Source organism: Branchiostoma belcheri, unplaced genomic scaffold (genome assembly GCF_001625305.1).
Source record: "Branchiostoma belcheri isolate BF01 breed outbred unplaced genomic scaffold, Haploidv18h27 scaffold8, whole genome shotgun sequence".
In the NCBI taxonomy this organism is placed as follows: domain Eukaryota; kingdom Metazoa; phylum Chordata; class Leptocardii; order Amphioxiformes; family Branchiostomatidae; genus Branchiostoma; species Branchiostoma belcheri.
In genome coordinates, this window is record NW_017804464.1 from 4,605,331 (window position 1) to 4,623,283 (window position 17,953).

General features: G+C 40.1%; 2 protein-coding genes across 5 annotated transcripts; both read left to right on the forward strand.

Annotated features, from left to right (window-relative positions):
* The first annotated feature begins 241 nt into the window (after positions 1-241).
* LOC109486165 (exosome complex component RRP40-like) lies at positions 242-2,549 on the forward strand. The gene is made up of 4 exons (XM_019789871.1): positions 242-472; positions 920-1,069; positions 1,556-1,710; positions 2,155-2,549. Exons 1-4 carry the CDS (start codon positions 281-283, stop codon positions 2,366-2,368), a joined length of 711 nt encoding a protein of 236 aa, XP_019645430.1. The 5' UTR covers positions 242-280; the 3' UTR covers positions 2,369-2,549.
* A 982-nt stretch (positions 2,550-3,531) lies between these two features.
* Positions 3,532-16,484, forward strand: LOC109486114 (LMBR1 domain-containing protein 2-like). 4 transcript variants are annotated; one of them, XM_019789806.1, is made up of 19 exons: positions 3,532-3,666; positions 4,603-4,710; positions 5,386-5,532; positions 6,058-6,323; positions 6,746-6,913; positions 7,589-7,799; positions 8,406-8,480; positions 9,443-9,669; positions 9,981-10,048; positions 10,197-10,378; positions 11,037-11,170; positions 11,636-11,747; positions 12,347-12,548; positions 12,792-12,838; positions 13,142-13,259; positions 13,889-13,924; positions 14,581-14,636; positions 14,904-14,985; positions 15,440-16,484. In XM_019789806.1, the coding sequence occupies exons 2-19, from the start codon at positions 4,684-4,686 to the stop codon at positions 15,532-15,534; spliced, it is 2,253 nt and encodes a 750-aa protein (XP_019645365.1). In that variant the 5' UTR covers positions 3,532-3,666; positions 4,603-4,683; the 3' UTR covers positions 15,535-16,484. The 4 variants fall into 4 exon arrangements, with proteins under 4 accessions (XP_019645365.1, XP_019645367.1, XP_019645366.1 ...); XM_019789808.1 differs by having other exon boundaries at positions 13,142-13,220; XM_019789807.1 differs by lacking the exon at positions 13,889-13,924.
* The last annotated feature ends 1,469 nt before the right edge of the window (positions 16,485-17,953 follow it).

A 17,953-nucleotide genomic window follows, 5' to 3' on the forward strand; every position in this document is an offset into this window, starting at 1 on the left:
CTTCTCTAATTGTATAAAGACAGTCTTTCAGTAAATTGGCACAGTTGATCATCTTGTCCAAGAACCAAATCATAAAAATAAAGGAGAGTACTGTAAGTGTAAACAATACTTAACAAGCTCTTTATTTACTATTAACAAACACAGAAAAATGGGATTTATTATAATTCAAAAGAGAAATGGCTGCATGTGTACATGTGATGCGTGACCGAGATCACTGGCTGCAGTACTTAAGTTAACCGTAGGGTGTCGCTTTTTCACGTTGTCAGCAGCAGAAAACAAAATGGCGGACTCCGTCGGTAAAGTTGTGATTCCCGGTGACGTTTTATCGGAATTTCGGGCCTCCGAGAAAACGTCCAAAGTTGCACTTGGTCCAGGACTGAGGCAGGACGGAGAGGAAGTTCTGGTAACGAAGAGCGGGATCCTTCGTCACAAAGAACCCAACTTATACTGGATAGACTGCCACCAAAGAAGGGTGAGAACTCGCAACCAGCATGCAAACACGTGTTGTCTTGTTTACACCAAGGGCTTGCCATACATTTGGTCTCTTTTCTATGTCTCGTAAGGTGGTGCTCTTCTACACAGGTGGCTACTTGATTTTATGTAAAGAAATGTCAGTTATAACCTTAAATTCAAGGGAACCAGCCTTTTTTTACGTTACTATACTAGCATACATGTCGATGTGTTGGATCAGGCTGGCTACCCCCCCCCCCCACACACACACACACACACTCTTTCTTAAATTTTGTAATCAAGAAATGTTTGTTGTTGTCCTTTAACGTCTGCTATCGTACTAGACGTGGTGACTTGTTTTTTTCTCACTTGGTGCTTGGTCTTGCCTCAAGTCTCTAGGTACTTCGTTTAATGCAGTGTGTGCTGTTTGATGTACATTTATGTTTTTTTGTGTATATTTCGTTTCCAGTACATCCCAGCTAAGGGTGAGGATGTGATAGGTATTGTGACGGTGAAGTCAGGCGACGTGTACAGAGTCGACATCGGAGCTACACAGCCTGCAACTCTGTCTTACCTGGCCTTCGAGGGGGCAACTAAGAGGAACAGACCAAACGTTAAGGTTGGGCTCAGACTTATTTTGAAACAACATTTTAATGAAAAAAAAAGAAAGAAAGGAAGGACAGACAAGTTAGTAGACAGTTGAAATGTGTCAACCTATATCTGAATGTACATACGACTGTACTTTAGGCTTTCATATATGAAGTAAAACAACACACAGGTACTCACTCTTGTATTACTGTATCTTGACTTAAGTTCTGATTTATTTAATTGCAAGGTTATTCACATTTTCTATTCAAAGTCATTACTGTTTTTCCAGTCTAACCACCTGAAATGTGACAGGTGACTTTTACATTAGAAAGGTGGTAACTACCTGCGAGTCTGTGACAGATGGTTTGAAGGTGTTAACCACCTGTGACAGGTGCTGTGTGTCTCTCTTGATCAGACGTAACTGTTTTCAAATATAATCCGGCGTCCCATGTACACATACAATATTAATGGACTTGTCCATGTGTAGTTATAAAGACATGTTTCTGCCCATCCCCAGGTTGGTGACCTTGTGTTTGCCAAGCTGTTGGTAGCTAATAAAGACATGGAGCCTGAGCTGGTGTGTATTGACTCTGGAGGACACAGCAGTGGGTACGGAGTCATCCCTGCTAACGGAGGCTTCATGTTCCACACCTCACTCAACCTCGTCAGAAAGTGAGTTGGGTTAAAAGGACCAATTCCTTATACAGTACTTTTTTTTAGATCTGATCTATTTTCTACAAATCTGGATTGGAAAAAAACAGTTTTAGAAATATAGTACATGTGCTAAATGCTCCAGAAAAATATGCTCTAGAATAGAAAGTCTGTGGAAAAATTAAGCTTAGTGTTTTTAAAAATTGCGCACTGGCAAATGTAAATACAAACGTACAACAATTCCACATATCATAGAAATACTAGTGGCATTTACAGAAGCATAAGGAGGGTGGGTCTCACATAAGATCACAAATTTTCTTCTCACCCTCTTGCCAGTACCATACAAGCAAATAATAAAGTTTCTGTGGTCTTGTATGTACAGTGTACTTCTGTTTTACCATAGCACCATGAAGTGTAGAAGGATAAATAAAAACATAAACCTGGTTCTCCCTTCATCCTATCCAGAATGCTGTCTCCCAACTGTGACATCCTGAAGTTCCTGGGGAAGAACGTTCCATTTGAGACAGCTGTGGGGGTGAACGGACGCATCTGGGTCAAAGCCAAGACTGTGAAGGACACAATAGTGGTGGCCAATGCCATTGCCAGCTCTGAGCACATGACAAATGCCCAAATAAGGACGATGATCCGTCAGCTATTAGACAAACTTTCCGGGTTCTGATACACCAAGGATAAGCATGTCATCAGCATATGCCATCAGCCAAGATTTGACTTCAAACAAAAGTGGATCCGCCTCCAGATCTGAGGAATGAAGGATTTGAGCTTGGAGATACACCAATATAATTTTTTTCCTTACAGAAAATGGTGAACTGAAAATAAAGAAGTTCTGCTATCATTCCAGAGACGTGGTTGTTGTTTTTTTCTTTTATGTTGATATGTACAGTTTCAAATTCAAATCACACAACATTTGCTTCCCTTACAAGTTACAACAAGCAATCCAGATCCTTGACAAATGGATACACTACAAAGTAACACCTTTGCTAGTATGAGACTAATGTTTTATATTAGGAAATTCAACTGACACAATAAAACATGAAACTACAACGATTTACAGGAAAATTTTTATAAGTGAACATCAAGAAAAACATGTAGATGATTATCACAGTGTCACATTACACTTGAAATCCTCTCTTTGTGATTATGTCATGTGAAATTCTTTCTCAAAGCTTACAGGCAAAGCGTTAAGTAATAGGAATAGGGACAGTAGAGCTACATACATTACTGACAATGTGAAAAGCAGGATGTATCATTTGTAGATGCATAGTCCGTAGATAATGATGACAAATTAGTTTTAATTGACCAAATACACCATATAACCCCACATTGGCTAAAGACAATAAAGTATTGTCTTACGCATGTATGGGGCAAATCTTTTTGTCTGAATGGCAAGTGAAGTGAAGGTATCTGTCCACTGCCCTTTAAATCCTTGATTGGTTCACTTCATTCATTACCAGGTATGTTAAAAAAAGACAATCATTTACAGAAAATTGTACGGAAAGTAGTCCTGTTTACGGTCAGAGACCGTAACATTGAAGGAGAAAATGTTTCTGCACCTAAAATAAAGTAACGTTGCCACCATGACTGTGACAGGTGCTGACTCACGTGGACCGCTACTGAGGTGTTGCCAAAAAAAACTGGCAGCGGTTATTCTGCACCGCATGCAAACAACGCCGAGATTAATGTACTGATTTGTAGAAACTAACATTGCAGGTCGTTTCAATTGTTGCTAGTACAGCTTACTAAAATAAATTGTATTCTTTAATATAATGTGATGACCAGAAGTTGGTATGTCTTGCAGAAACGAAAAGTATTGCATGTGGATGCGCTCAATTGTTCGCAGATGTGAATATTGTTGTCAGAAAATGGCCGGTAGGAGAAAAATGGGGTGAGGAAAAAACGAGAATTTTTCGCCGCAAATGTGAAATCGGGCCACGCCACTGTAAAGCGAGCGATGTAAAGGTAAGATGGTACAGAATTGTGTCTTTCATCTCTTTTCGTCTTCGCATTTCTCGACAAATAGTGATTATTTTGTTTGCTCTCAAACCGTGTCAGCTGTTTACGTACGATTTGGGCACAGGTGTCACTCGCAAAAATGGTGGTTTATGGTTGGAATACGCAGCTTACAACGGATATTCTATAACTAGCAGCTAAATATCAAATTTTACGGTATAATTTTATATCGATAGCGACATGCGCGTACGTAAAGTCCATTCATGCGGCAATTTTTATGTGAACCTGTGTGGAGGGGGGGGGGGCGGCCACGTCACGCAGTGCAGAATGATGTCATGCCCCAAGTGTGCCCCATCGTATGTTTCCTATCAAATTACAAATAGGAAATACGCCAGATGTATGCTGATACTAGTACTTTCGTTGACACTTTATATGCGTTAACACCAGGATCTGTCATTTACAAAATATGGTTGGATTTAAAATCATAATTCAAAACAAAATTATGTTTATTTTTCGTATATCCTTGGTATATTGTAGCAGAGATGTCCTTGATTGTAGCAATATAGTTTTAGTGAGGATCATAAATTATTACTTATTCAAAAGATAAGAGCTCCCCTGTGTAAAGAAAATGATCTCATATGAGTGTTATTTCCATAGACATTTCTCACCTGTAATCACTGACTTAAACCTTTGTTCCACTCATAACACAATGTCATGATAACCATTTAAAATCTGATCAATGGTACGGTTCCAAGTAAAATCATTATGATATTGAATCATTTTATCTCCTACATATAATGAGAACTTGTCTAGCTTTTGTCAATGTTTTAAGCACTTTTGATAATGAATCTGAAAAAATGTCTCCACTCTCCAATTTCATAGCTGTAACGTCCCATTTTATGTGTTAAACATATGCAACATATATTATTATTATTTCTCCTACAGACAGTCTGTGGTACGACATAGATAGGCCAGACCTTAGAACAGACAACTGAAGATCTCAGCAGACAACACAAGGCCATCACCATGAGTGTGGCTCCGCTAGCAGTGGAGGTAAGGAACAGTCCAAGAACACAGGAGGGGGCAAGGCTCTAGCTAGCCAGCACCCGTTTTTCTGTCAATTGTAGGAACTTTGTGATGCATGATGGAAAGATTTTTAAACCAATCCGTCAACCTTAATGCTATGGACAAAGCTGACCAAAATGTTGGGTAAAAATACAGTATAAGATTAGGAACATCCAAAGGACCACCATTTTACAACCACTCTCAACCCCATGATTTGCCTCTCAAAATGTGGGAAATTGCATTTATAAAGGCTTGAAAACTGAAAATTTGTCACCTGACCCCCAAGATGCAAGCACTCACTAGATCTGGAACCTGGGCTGACGGAAAAAAAACTGAGCTGGCTAGAGCCCTGGGAGGGGGTCAATTAAATTTGACACATTTCAGTTGATATCATAAAGATATCATTTTCTCAGAAATTGAAGAATAACAACAAAAACTACAGAATCTTTGTTTCATTGCAAGCATCTATTGAATAGTACTGGAAAACAGAAAGTAATCTTTAGTCCGGACCTAAGATCTTGGCTCTAGCTGACCATACTCTTTTCTAGCTAAAACCATGGTCTGAACTTTACATTCACTACTCCTTGGCTCAGTTGATTCAAGATCTATTACAAACTTTGGCATCGACTGACTGACTGAAATTATATCCTTTGCCATCTGCAGGTAATTTGCGTGTTCTGCCTAGCGGCGTACCTCCTGCACAAGTACGGGAACATCCGCCGTCAGCACGTGCTGGTGACGCTCGCCACGCTGGTAGCCTGGTACTTCTCTATGATCATCATCTTTATCCTGCCACTGGATGTCTCCACTGTAAGTTAGCATCAGTTACCAGTAGGTTATTACCAGTTCCAAGTCAGTTATGACCAGTTACAAGTCAGTTATGACCAGTTACAAGTCAGTTATTACCACAGTTACAAGTCAGTTATTACCCAATACAAGTCAGTTATTACCAGTTACCAGTAGGTTATTACCAGTTACAAGTCAGTTATTACCAGTTACAAGTCAGTTATTACCCAATACAAGTCAGTTATTACCAGTTACAAGTAAGTATTACCTATTACCAGTAAGTTATTACCAGTTACCAGTAGGATTATTACCTGTTACCAGTAGCCTTGTTACCAGTTACAAGCAGTCATTACCAGTTGCCAGTAACAGTTATTACCAGTTACCTGGACATTAATTTAGTTACTTGGAAGCTCTTATCAATTATAATTAAGTTATTAAACGTACTGGCCAAAGTAAGTATTTGAAACCGTTATTCATAATCAGATATACTAAGTACATTTTGTACAACTATATGCCAGTACATTCAGGTGTGTTCTGCATTTCTTCCAGACATTTTACAGGATCTGTCTGGGGAGCATACAGCCCCCTGTCACCCCTGCTGCCGTCCTGTCCCCCACTACCAACGCCACCCCCCACACCAACCAGTCCTACACAGACGCCCCCTCTAACGTCACGGGGAACGATGATCAGCCATTGGTCAGGAGGGACGCGCTGTTTGACACGCCCACCTGCCAGGTCCCCTGGAGTTACGTACAGGAACACGTGCTGCCCAACATGTGGCACGTGGTGTACTGGACCTCACAGATACTCACATGGTGAGCTAAAGGTCCTGGGTTTGAATCCCAGCCCTTTAGTTCATTCTGCAATCTGGTCCTACTTGTTCTAGTATATGTGTGTGTGTTTTGGAAAGTATTCTTTGTGCATAAACGAAACGAGACGTACTTGTTTCTTTATTTACTTCATGATTCACCACAAAACAAGGCTCATGGGAGCCACTCAAATGTTTTGGGTTACTGTACAGCCAGTAAAGACAGACATTTGTTGACCTTAGACTTGAATTGTTCCATAGTGATGTTGTTCTAGGAAAAAAGCTTTCAGCGTGGAACTACCTCCTAAGAGGTGGTGTATGGAGGAAGAAAGGGTGATTTGCTTCTTATTTTATGATCAACATTTTTTTCAAAATGTAGCAATATTCAGGCCATTCTAACAAGACCTTTTGTTTCTCTGCCTTCCCCAGGTTAATCCTGCCCTTCATGCAGTCCTACGCCACCTCAGGAGACTTTACCATCCAGGGTAAGATCAAGACTGCCTTGATCGAGAATGCGATCTACTACGGGAGCTACCTGCTCATCTTTGGTGCTCTACTCATCTATGTAGCAGCCAGGCCTGACCTGCAAATTGATGGGTAAGTGCTGACAAAACCTTCAGTGTAGTTTCACACATAGTTCTCCTAGAAATACAGGAATTGGTATCTTAATACGTGAAGAGACCTCTATATTTCAACATTTAAGCTGGAGGGAAAAGTGGGTGACATGTACAGCAACTGTGTTACAGTTTTTTGGCTGAGATTTCAGTTTCAGCATCCATATATTCAAGGCCTCTTCTTTCTTTTTCTTCTTTCATTTTGAGGCAGCTGCTTTCAACTAGCTGAAAATTTTGTTGCCTTTTTGTGGCTCCATCCAGGAAAATCGTGTAAAGGGCCTATCCCAAGGGCACAAGATCAGTGACATGGCAGGGTTCGAACCCGGGGACTCTTGGTTCTGAGCCGAATGCACTGCCGTTATGCCACACGACCCCACTAATTTTATTATTTGATCTGTTGCTAGGGGATGGAGTCATGCTGTTGTAAGGAATTGTTTGGCTTTGTTGCTAGAGGTAGACTGGAATGTACAAATGTATGCAGATAATTCTGCATTGTAGGTTTCAGTGAATGAGACAAATGTTTTATCAATTTATGAATAAAGGCAATTAACTCATCACTGGATATGCTGTTGCTATAACACAATCTGTCACAAGGATACGGTTTGTTGCTAGGATGTGGTTTGGTACAAGAATTGTAACCTTTGTTCTCCCTCCCCAGGCCTCGCCTGAAGATGATAGGCATCACTGCGAGCAACACCTGGGGCCTGTTCCTCCTGGTGCTGTTGCTAGGATATGGGCTGGTGGAGGTGCCGCGGAAGTGCTGGACGTCGTCCAATCGGGAGCAGCTGCTGGCGTACACGCGCTTCCAGGTGGCCAAACTCAGCACCGACAAGTCTGATGCAGAGGAGACCCTGGAAGATGTGCTGGAGGTTAGCATAGACTGTTGTTCAGGAAAATAGGTGTTGTGGCTTGTAATGTAGAGGTAAAGTTTTGGGGTCGTGTGGCGTAAGGGCAGTGTGTTCGGCCTTGAACCATGCAAGAGGTTTACACGACTTTCCTCACTTTACTCAGGTGAAAATGACAATGAGTACCTAGCTTCGGTTAGGGACGTCCCTCGGATAGGACGTTAAATGGAGGTTCTGTGTTTGGGGAGAGCCACACCCCACGCACGTTAAAGAACCCACCACAACTTTCGAAAAGAATAGTAGCATGCCCCAGTGTGCGATGGTCCAAATACTTAATAGTTATTCTCTATGGACTCCAGGAAGAGTAGTGTGAAATTCACACTAATGGAGATCCTAAACAAACAAACAAACAAACAAACAAAACAAGTTTAGGGATGATTGAAGTCTCGACATGTAGTAACTTGAATGTGTTGTAACAGTTATGGAATTTAAGGAAATGGAATCATTGCTTGAATGTGACAATGCATTCTATTTGTTTATTGAAGAAGGGGACACTTGAACTTACAGACAAGAGCAAGTAAATTTTGTATGATGTGTAAAGTCACTTATTCCTGTCTTTACATCTTACAGGAGGTATCCAAGGCCTCTGAAGCTGTCCGGTACAACCATCCCCACAGGAAGTACATGGACACTATCTTGAGAAAGGTCGGGGTTCTCTTCTTGGTTTTCTGTAGTCCTGCAAGTTTTGCTCCATACAAACATCTAACAATGATCACTTTAGACACCAGCAGTTTGAAAAAGAAACCCCTAAGGCCACACCAATTTAATTTCTTGGTTAACGGATTTTTCTAGAGAAATAATGGAGCGGGCGGGCGATAAAAAAGTAAAAATAAAAACAGACCTAGGCATCCTATTATGGCACAAAATGGTATGATAGGAGCCATGAAGTCAACACACCAGGCTGGTTCAAAATTTAAACAATGAATTTTGAACTTTTAATGATACCATTGCATTGAAAGATGGAATAACTGTAACAACTAGGATGAAAAGGACTGTTTTCAACTGTTCAAGGCAAAATATGAGCATTTTGCAGTTGATTTTGAATTTTTATTTTTATTTGCAAATTAGAAAAAAATGAAGCGGGCGAATCCGTTAACCAAGAAATTAAATTGGTGTGGCCTAATGAATCTAAATGTAGGGTACATGTACATGTATGTGTGAAATGTGAATATGCTGTGAAGTTTTAACATGTTATTGGAAATACCATCCTTCCATCTATGGTGTCTGTATTTTTCTCAGAACTCAAGTTACAATTTCCAAACTCTTATGTCTTTTCCAAATTTAAAAGTAACCAGTGTACTGGTAATTTGTAAATGGCAGAAGGTGTTCAAAAGAAACTGGGGTTGTGTGGCGTAACAGTTAAATGTTCACCATGGAACAAAGAGGTCCCAGGTTCGGACCCTGCCATGCCACCGATCTTGTGCCCTTGGGAAAGGCACTTTACATGAATTTTCCCACTAAACTCAAGTGGAAATGAGTATGTTATCCGTGCGTTGGTGGCGGCATAAAAAGAAATTTGAAAAAAAACTTGAGTGTGCCGTCGCCACGTATTGTGATAAATGTTAGAAGAGAAAAACTGTAACAAGTTTTATTCTTGTTACTCCCAGGTCCCAGAAGACATGCAGGGCAGACTGAACCGTGGGATGGATGATTACGAGGACTATCCTGACGGGCGGGCAGCCAGTATCCCGTCTGGGAAGGACCTGGTGGCCCTGCACAGGAAGACCATCCGCGCCGTCACGAGTCAGCACCGCACTCAGATCCAATGGGACATCCTGATGGAGAGGGCCTTCGGACTGGAGGACATCGCAGAGAGTGAGAAATGTGCTGATAGGTCAGTCTGTGCAACTTTTATATTTCCTCAAACAAGGATTGCTTTCTAGGCAACTCTTTGAGAGAAATACATTGCATAATTTCACAGCCTTTGCTTGGTTTTTGTTGGTTGATAACAGTATGGAAAGCCATAGTGGAGTTATGACGGTGTGCTTGCTTTGAAAATTTGATATGAAATCCCATAATGTACATTCATTGGTTTCAGAAATGGTTAAAGAAAGTCCTGTTTAGTCCCTGGAAGCCTCTAGGAAGAATTTTAGTACATAAAAAATTCATAACGTGTATGTAACACTGTTTTTTCTTCTGTTCCAGACGATTCCGGTCAACCTTCCCCCAACATTACACAGGGATCCTGAAGCATGTCTGCACACCAACTGTGGGTAAGTCAGAAGCTACTGTCAATCACCTAACCTTCAATTATACTGGACATTCAGTTAGATTTTCCATAATGTGCCAGGGATGACCTCAGTAATGTATTCAAGCATTTCACATACACATAACTGTGTTTTACCTCCATCCTTTCCCCAGAATGGTACTGGAAGTGCCTGGTGCGACCCTGGGTGTTGAAGGTCCTGACGGTCATCCTGGCCGTTTTCTCGTTCGTGGTCATCTGGTCAGAGGTCACCTTCTTCAACAAGAAGCCAGTTCTGTCCCTGTTTGCCATCTTCATCAACGTGGCAGCCAAAAACTATGACTACTTTTACATTGAGGTGGGGTTTTTTTCTGTTACATGACATTGTGTATTCGTAGTTGTAGAGGGCAACTCTTCTTATGAAGCAAGTTTAAACTATAATATTCCAAACAAGATATTGGACTTACCAAAATTTTTGACTGTACAACTCCTGTCTTTGTCGAAGAATGAGAAATCACATTTTCTGTGACATCAATTTATGTTGATGACCTACTGGCTAGGTGAGTAATAAATGATTGATTTGATTTATTGAAATAGCAACAGTGCATGCAATACACGCGTAACAGAGGCATCTGTTGCAGGTGTTGTGTCCCGCACATAGAAACAAATACTGGACAGACAATACTCATTTTCACTTGAGTCTAGTGGGGAAAGTCGTGTAAAGTGCCTTTCCCAAGGGCGGAAGATCGGTGGCATGCCCGGGACTTCTTGATTCCGAGTCGCGCACGCTGCCGTTGCGCCACACGACCCCACACAATGCTAGATTGCAGAAAGTCTACGGCATCCCCCGTCTTCTTGTGTCTGTAATGACCACATTGTCTGTCATTTGATAACATTTTGATTACTAACATCTTTTATGTTTTCCCCATTTCCACTGAATCAGATGTCATTTTGAAGAGAATACACATCTCATCTGTGTGTGTTTTTGTGTTGATAGCTCTTACCATATTTTACAGCTGGCTAGCTGCTTGACGATCACGTACCTGTGTGTGTGTGTCTACTTCACCGTGTTCAGAATCCGCATCTTCAACTACTACTACATCGCACCTTACCACCAGACTGACTCCAACAGTCTGCTGTTCAGTGGCATGTGAGTTTGGAATAGCCTTTTATTGAAATTTTAGGAATATAGTAACCAAAGTGTAGTTAGTCTATTGTTACAGTCTCTAGAACTCACTCCACCAGCAGAACTTTCATACATACATGTACTGCAGCACACATCTGGAACAGTCTCGCAGACAATGTGGTTGGGCTGATCACTGACAACAACCTCTAGTCATTTAAAACAAGAGTACACTGGCATTTTCTTTCCACCACCAGTACTTCTGCTATAACCTTGCAGTTGCTGCAAACCAATGATTAGCCAGGAGTCTTACTGTAATGTCACAACCCAGGCTATTGTTTACTTAGCGCATTATAGAAAAAAAAGAACTGCATGTCAATCTAATATTTTACATATATTGGTCTATAAAATTAGTTCATTTGGATGATTCTTCTTTGTGGTATTTATTGGGCACCCTGATACAGAGTTTGACTTTTGTTTCTTTGTCCACAGGCTACTGTGCCGTCTGACTCCCCCCCTGTGTCTGAACTTTCTTGGTATGATCCACCTGGACAAACATGTGACAGGAAATGAAGACCAGGAGATTGAGTCAGCTTTCACCTCGGTAAGGCTTTATATCAAGGTTAGGCCACATTAAGTAATTTTTATGGATGACGTCCTCTGAAGGCCCTAAATCTAATGCGAGAGCACAAAAAAAATAGGAAGGCAGAAAAAAAAACAAGATGCCTGCATTTGAAATATATGTACTAAGAGACAACCCTCTATCCCAGCCCTCCTGTGAGTCAGTGTACAAAATACTTTTTTGAACCCAGTGGGCAGTGGGCAACCTACGGCAAAAATTAGGTTGCCAATCAGAATTTCAGGTTGCCCCACTAAATTAAGTAAATGTTACATACATAAGCCTTTTACAATATTTGTAACACTAACAGCCTTTAGTTAACTGATACTAGTAATAGCCATTTATACCTAAAATTAAAAAGCATCTGCCAGATACATTGTACATGGTGCAAGCCAAGTGGGCATGATTTTTTTTTGGGGGGGGGGGCATTCTTAAAATTCAGGTAGCACACTGGGCTACCTAGTTTCAAAAATAGGTCAACTGGGCAACCAGGTATTTTGCACACTGCGCGTCGTTCTATATTTGTCGAATGATAGAATTTGAATTTCTTATGAGAATAAACGTTTAACTCTCCTGCCCCTTAGATCATGGGCCACATGGATGTCATCTCCTTCCTCTCTGATGGCTTCTATATCTACTACCCCATCCTGGTGATTGTCGTTGCCTTGGGAACGTTCTTCAGCGTCGGCAACCGTTGTCTGGGACTTCTCGGCTTCCAACAGTTCATCGGTGATGACGATATGACCTCTGACCTCATCGAGGAAGGCAAGGAAATGATAAAACGAGGTAAGAAAGGGAGATATATTTCAGAAAAAGCCACAGCGACTTCTTGCATATTTTATATTAGTTGTCCATCTACCAGTGCCTCTGTTAGGTTACTAAATGAATGTTACAAGTCAGAATTTTGAAGAAGAATGTACTGTGTTGTAAGTAGGTCTAGGTGTATGTCACATGTAATACTATGTAGTGGTATTCATAAAGGCATTCTGAAGTCTTACAACTCAATGTCCGTTTAATGCATCTTTTCAGAAAAGAGAAAACGACAGAGGGTTGAGGACGGTGAAGCCAGAAGAAAGGTATAGATGGATGGATGGATGGATGGATGGATGGATGGATGGATGGATGGATGGATGGATGGATGGATGGATGGATGGATGGATGGATGGATGGATGGATGGATGCAAGTATCCTAAAATAGAGACTGACAATTGTGTATTTTTTTCTTGTGTTGTTGTAGTGATTTGTTATTATATCATGTTAATACTGACATAAAATAGCATGAAGTGTAAGATATTCCTACTTGGTTGTTAATGCATACAACATTGAGTTATTTGCTTTTTCAGTTGAATCAATTATCAATTTGTGTTGTACATTTCCAGTCCTGGAGAGACCGTTACGGTACAACAAAGGATCGTGCCAGCTCGTTGCAGAACCGTGATGCCAGCGACAGTGACTCAGGTAGAGGGAGTATGAAGTCAGGTGCTCTATATGGGAAAGGTAATTGTCTCTCCTAGATGGTGCAGTGATCTTACACACTGTTGTTTGACATATCATTCTCCCAACACATATCCCCATTGTGGTACTATGTTTTCTGGTTTAGTTCTCAACTTTTGTTTCTGACTAAGTTGTGGTTGACATTCATTTACCTTTCCCATCTAGTCTACTTGTGCTTTTACTTTGTTTTTGGTTCAAAGTCAAGTAATTAACATATTCTCCCCCCCCATTTCTTATGATATTGTTCTGTTGGAAATGATTATGATTTGAATATTCTTTGAATTGTTTTGCAGTTATTCCAAACATCAAACACATACATGTACATTATAGAGAAATGAACAACAAATATTTAATAATAAATGTAAATTGCATTATGTGAATGTAAATTGCATTGTGTTGATTAACATAACATTTATGTTTCCATGCGCCCCACTTCCACACCAACATATGCACTGTTCCACACTGTTCACATAAATGTGCCCCCCTCCCCCAGACTGTGCATGTATCCATCTATGGTTTTGTCCTCTTCCACACTGTACACATATATCACTGTACACATACATGACCATGTATACGAATGTGCCCTTCGCCCTCCACCAATCCAAAAGTACTCCCTCCCTTCCTTTCTTCAGAATCCAGTCTGCTGCACAGAATCGCTTCCCAGCTAGGTACATGTAAATCTCCTTTCTGTCTTGCATTTATTCTTCTTTAACACCTCACTGTTTTTCAAGTGTTAACAGTTGTGTTTGCCAGTTGCAGTGCTTTAATTACTTCACTTTTTATGTGTTGAAGCCTTTTCAGGATGAAACGGTAACAAAACACTTTTCCTCCTAACAATTAGGAATGTCCAGTCTTTGAAATGCTCCTGTTGCCTTGTTCCTTGGAGTGTTTTTCTTCAGAGTAACATAATTCTTAATCTGTTTACCTTTTTGCTGACTCTGCAGCTTTGTTTTTGCAACTTTCCCTGTACATTGTACATGCTGTGTTTCTCCAATATTGTTCTTGTCAGTTTATATTAAGTTTCACACACCCCAAGACCATGCCCTTCAGTGTAATGGACCTTTCAGTTTGCGTACATGTATGCCAGTTTATGGAAAATTTTTGAATTGTTCCTAAGGAAAAATGCCAGAACAAAGAGGGTCATAGTAGCTGTTTGTAAACTGTGTTCTTGTCCATCTACATGTGACTTCTTCCCCACTGTAACAGCTGTTACCAAGCATGTGGAGTTGCACAGGCAGGTGGGTTGTTTTTGAGGTAAAGCGTGGTAACAGGCATGTGTCATCAGCTCACAGTGTTCGTACTGCTTGTATGTTTGTCTCTTCAGCCAAGTACAGCCGCGTAAAGGACAAGGATGACAGTGCACAGGTGGAGCTACTCAAGGTAAGTACTCACCTGCCTTGTTTCTAGGTTCAGTATTGTTTGTATGTAGCTTCCCTGTAACTTGTTTCTTCTACACATACATTGTAACATCAGCTTGCAGCTTATAAAGGGGTTGTCCTTGTAATCCCTACCAGAATTGTACCCCTCAGTTTATTCAAGCATTGAAGAGTTTTAATGCTTTCCACAATAATTGGTTTAGCTACAATTTTCTGTCTTTTTGTTATGAATGCAAACAAATGTTTTTTGTTGTTGTTGTTCTTTTCACAGGACTCGGAGCCTCTCGACTACGATGACAGCCTTGCGGAGAACGAGGAGTTTGATCGAGCCAAGTACACCCGCTCCCAAGCAGGTGGGTCTGCTTCTAATGGTTGCTAATTAGCATGGGAAGAGTTTGACTACCCAACTGAAACAGACATGTGCAGGCAGTAAAAACAGAAAGTCGGCTTAGTTTGACTGTAGTGATAAGATTAGATCCCTGTAACAGATTTAGATTTATCAGATGTGATCATGCTTTGAATTCTTTTTGGAAATATTAATGTTTACAGAAGGAAAACATATTTTTAAAATCTGTTGCTTCTTCTTCTTCTGTTCCAAACACTGACCTCTGACCTGGTCAATGACCAGGTCTCACACCATGGTAACTGGTGTTGGGTTACATGATGTTGCAATTTTATAGTAGGAGGGATTTAGACTCCTGTCACCATATATGTGAATGTGTTTGAGTAAGAATTAAAAGAGCAGACCACATGCATTTGCTTTGGACATGTTACCTCTCTACAAATGTAGTTTGTTGTGTTTTCCAGGGAGGTCAAGTCGCCAGGCTACAGGGTCCCGCTGGACGGGAGGGAGAGGCTACGGGTCGCAGGCTCCACCGAAAGGCCTGTTTGACGATGTCTGAATCAGAGGCTATTAGTCACAGGCTCCTGGAGGCCTGTTTGGTTATGTCTTCATCTGGGGTTTAGGCTATAAGGCAAAGGTTCCCCCTCAGAGGGCCATTTGATCATGTCTGAATCTAGACTACAAATGGCAAAAGGAAGGCAGGAGCACTTCTCTGGGGTTTAGGCTATAAGGCAAAGGTTCCCCCCCCAGAGGGCCATTTGATCATGTCTGAATCTAGACTACAAATGGCAAAAGGAAGGCAGGAGCACTTCTCTGGGGTTTAGGCTATAAGGCAAAGGTTCCCCCCCCAGAGGGCCATTTGACCATGTCTGAATCTAGACTACAGATGGCAAAAGGAAGGCAGAAGCACTTCTCCAGTACTGGTAGTTTTGCTGTAGTGCCAAGATTGTGGACGAGTTTGTACATGTATGTCTTGTACAGGTATGGGTGGTTATACAATGTATTCTCTCATGTGTCAGGCTCGAGAGATAATGCAGTAGGCATGGTGCCAGGTAGTGCGTCTGGATGTTTAACAACATGATCTCTTGTTAAGAATTGTACATAAATATGCAAAAAAAAGAGAGGAAGAGTTTTTTTGTGATACAAATTATTAGGACCTAAATCATTCCTCCACAGTTTTAGGGAACAGGGAGTGTTGGCTGCCTTCCTACAAATGCAAGTAGAGTTTAACTGTAGAAAGAAAAGCTACGATACACATATCATTATAGTATTCAAATAAACTACAGCTTTGTACAGCTCTGTACATAACAATGCAGCAAAAGGGAGCATACAAATATGGTATATATATACCTATATATACTTGTAGACATAAACATGTTTAAAACAACATTTAGGATGATCACCAGGTAGGTCAATTGGTATTACATATGAAAAACTAAAATAACTACATGTATAATACATCATAATTAAACCAGACATACACAGAGAAACAGATTCGGTATTCTAATGAAAAAAAAAATGGTTAGGCCTGGAGCCTTCAGCCTAAATAATGTACACCACACTACATGTAATTCCTTGACTATATTAACTATTTTTTGTACATACATATTCCACCCTGCATTTTATTATTTTTTTCTAGTTGTTCTGCAGGCACGAGTTTGCAAAAGATTTTATTTTCAATTTAGATTCCCACTACTCAAGATTTAACTACATGTAGATAATGCAACAAAGATAAACCTTTTCATAATATGGTACATTCACATAGCAGTTAATAGTCTGTGTGTACATCTACATAGTTAATGTCCTTTTTGCAATATGCTGTTTTGCCTTTTGAACCTTATTCTAAAAATCCTGAGGATACACTACCTCATGGTTGTATGATGTTGGATAAAGTACATGTAAGGTTTCCATGTCCACTGTATTCTGTGCTGTATTTTTGTGCAGCCTGGAATTGAGGTACAAGTTGATTCTGTTGCTAGTATTATATATTGTATAATTATGTCTTGGAGCATACTTGTGGTAGCTACATTCTACAGGATAGAAGTTTTGTGTCAATCACACATATCCATCTATGTCCATTTACTGAAATATCTGCTGTGGAGGGAGTTAGATTGCCATGCTTATGTATTTATTAATGCCCTACACAGTTTGCTGTAGGTCAGTGAAGTTAGATGGTGCTTTTTGCCACTATCAAAAATATGCTACCACACTATTGTTAACTCAATAGTATGTACATTGTACTTCTAGACCAAAGCTTATACAGAAATGAAATGTATGGAACATTTGTGACTTTACCAGGAATAGTACTTGAATATATATGTTATATATATATATATATTAGATAGGGTTAGTCTATAGAGGCTGAAAATTTTCTCTTCATTGTGATGTTATGCAATTCAAATGTCCTGCAGTATTAGAATGTTGTAATGATATAATCCTGACATTGACAGCAATTTTATAACAAGTAGTGCCAGGGAGGTTAATGTTAAAACATTACTGATTTTGTTGTCAAGCTACTGTGACTTTGGTGGCAGGTATGTTTGGAATTTTTGTTCCAGTATCCATTTTGTTTTAGTACTAAACTGTGTTACTGTGGTGAAGGAAGTTGGAAATGTTCTACAGTGTTTTTTTTGTTGTTTTTTTGTCATGTTTTCAATTGTGCAAAGTCAGCTCCACGGATGGGACATACCCCACTGTTATTCTTGGTTAGATATAATGAAAAAATACATGATGTAAATATATTGAATAAGAATTGTAAGCAATGAATTGTTTTTTGCTAAAAGATTTACAGTGAATTGTCCTTAATATATTCTTAGGTTATGCTCTAGCCTGTGCAGTATATGTACTGTTTGTGACAAAAATGAATCTTCATGGGAGTAATATAATGTTCCATAATTAGTGTACGATATTGCTCTTATGCTTGATATTCCTAGGATTGTATACATAAGCCATTCTGGCTATACATTATCTAAAAAATG

Excerpts from the sequence above, each read along its gene's own strand:
- LOC109486114 (XM_019789806.1), top strand. The coding sequence starts at position 4,684 with ATGAGTGTGGCTCCGCTAGCAGTGGAG. Across the intron at positions 4,711-5,385 it reads TGGCTCCGCTAGCAGTGGAG|GTAATTTGCGTGTTCTGCCT; the intron begins GTAAGGAACAGT and ends TGCCATCTGCAG. Across the intron at positions 11,748-12,346 it reads TTGAGTCAGCTTTCACCTCG|ATCATGGGCCACATGGATGT; the intron begins GTAAGGCTTTAT and ends CCTGCCCCTTAG.
- LOC109486165 (XM_019789871.1), top strand. The coding sequence starts at position 281 with ATGGCGGACTCCGTCGGTAAAGTTGTGATTCCCGGTGACGTTTTATCG. Across the intron at positions 473-919 it reads TAGACTGCCACCAAAGAAGG|TACATCCCAGCTAAGGGTGA; the intron begins GTGAGAACTCGC and ends TTTCGTTTCCAG. Across the intron at positions 1,070-1,555 it reads GGAACAGACCAAACGTTAAG|GTTGGTGACCTTGTGTTTGC; the intron begins GTTGGGCTCAGA and ends GCCCATCCCCAG.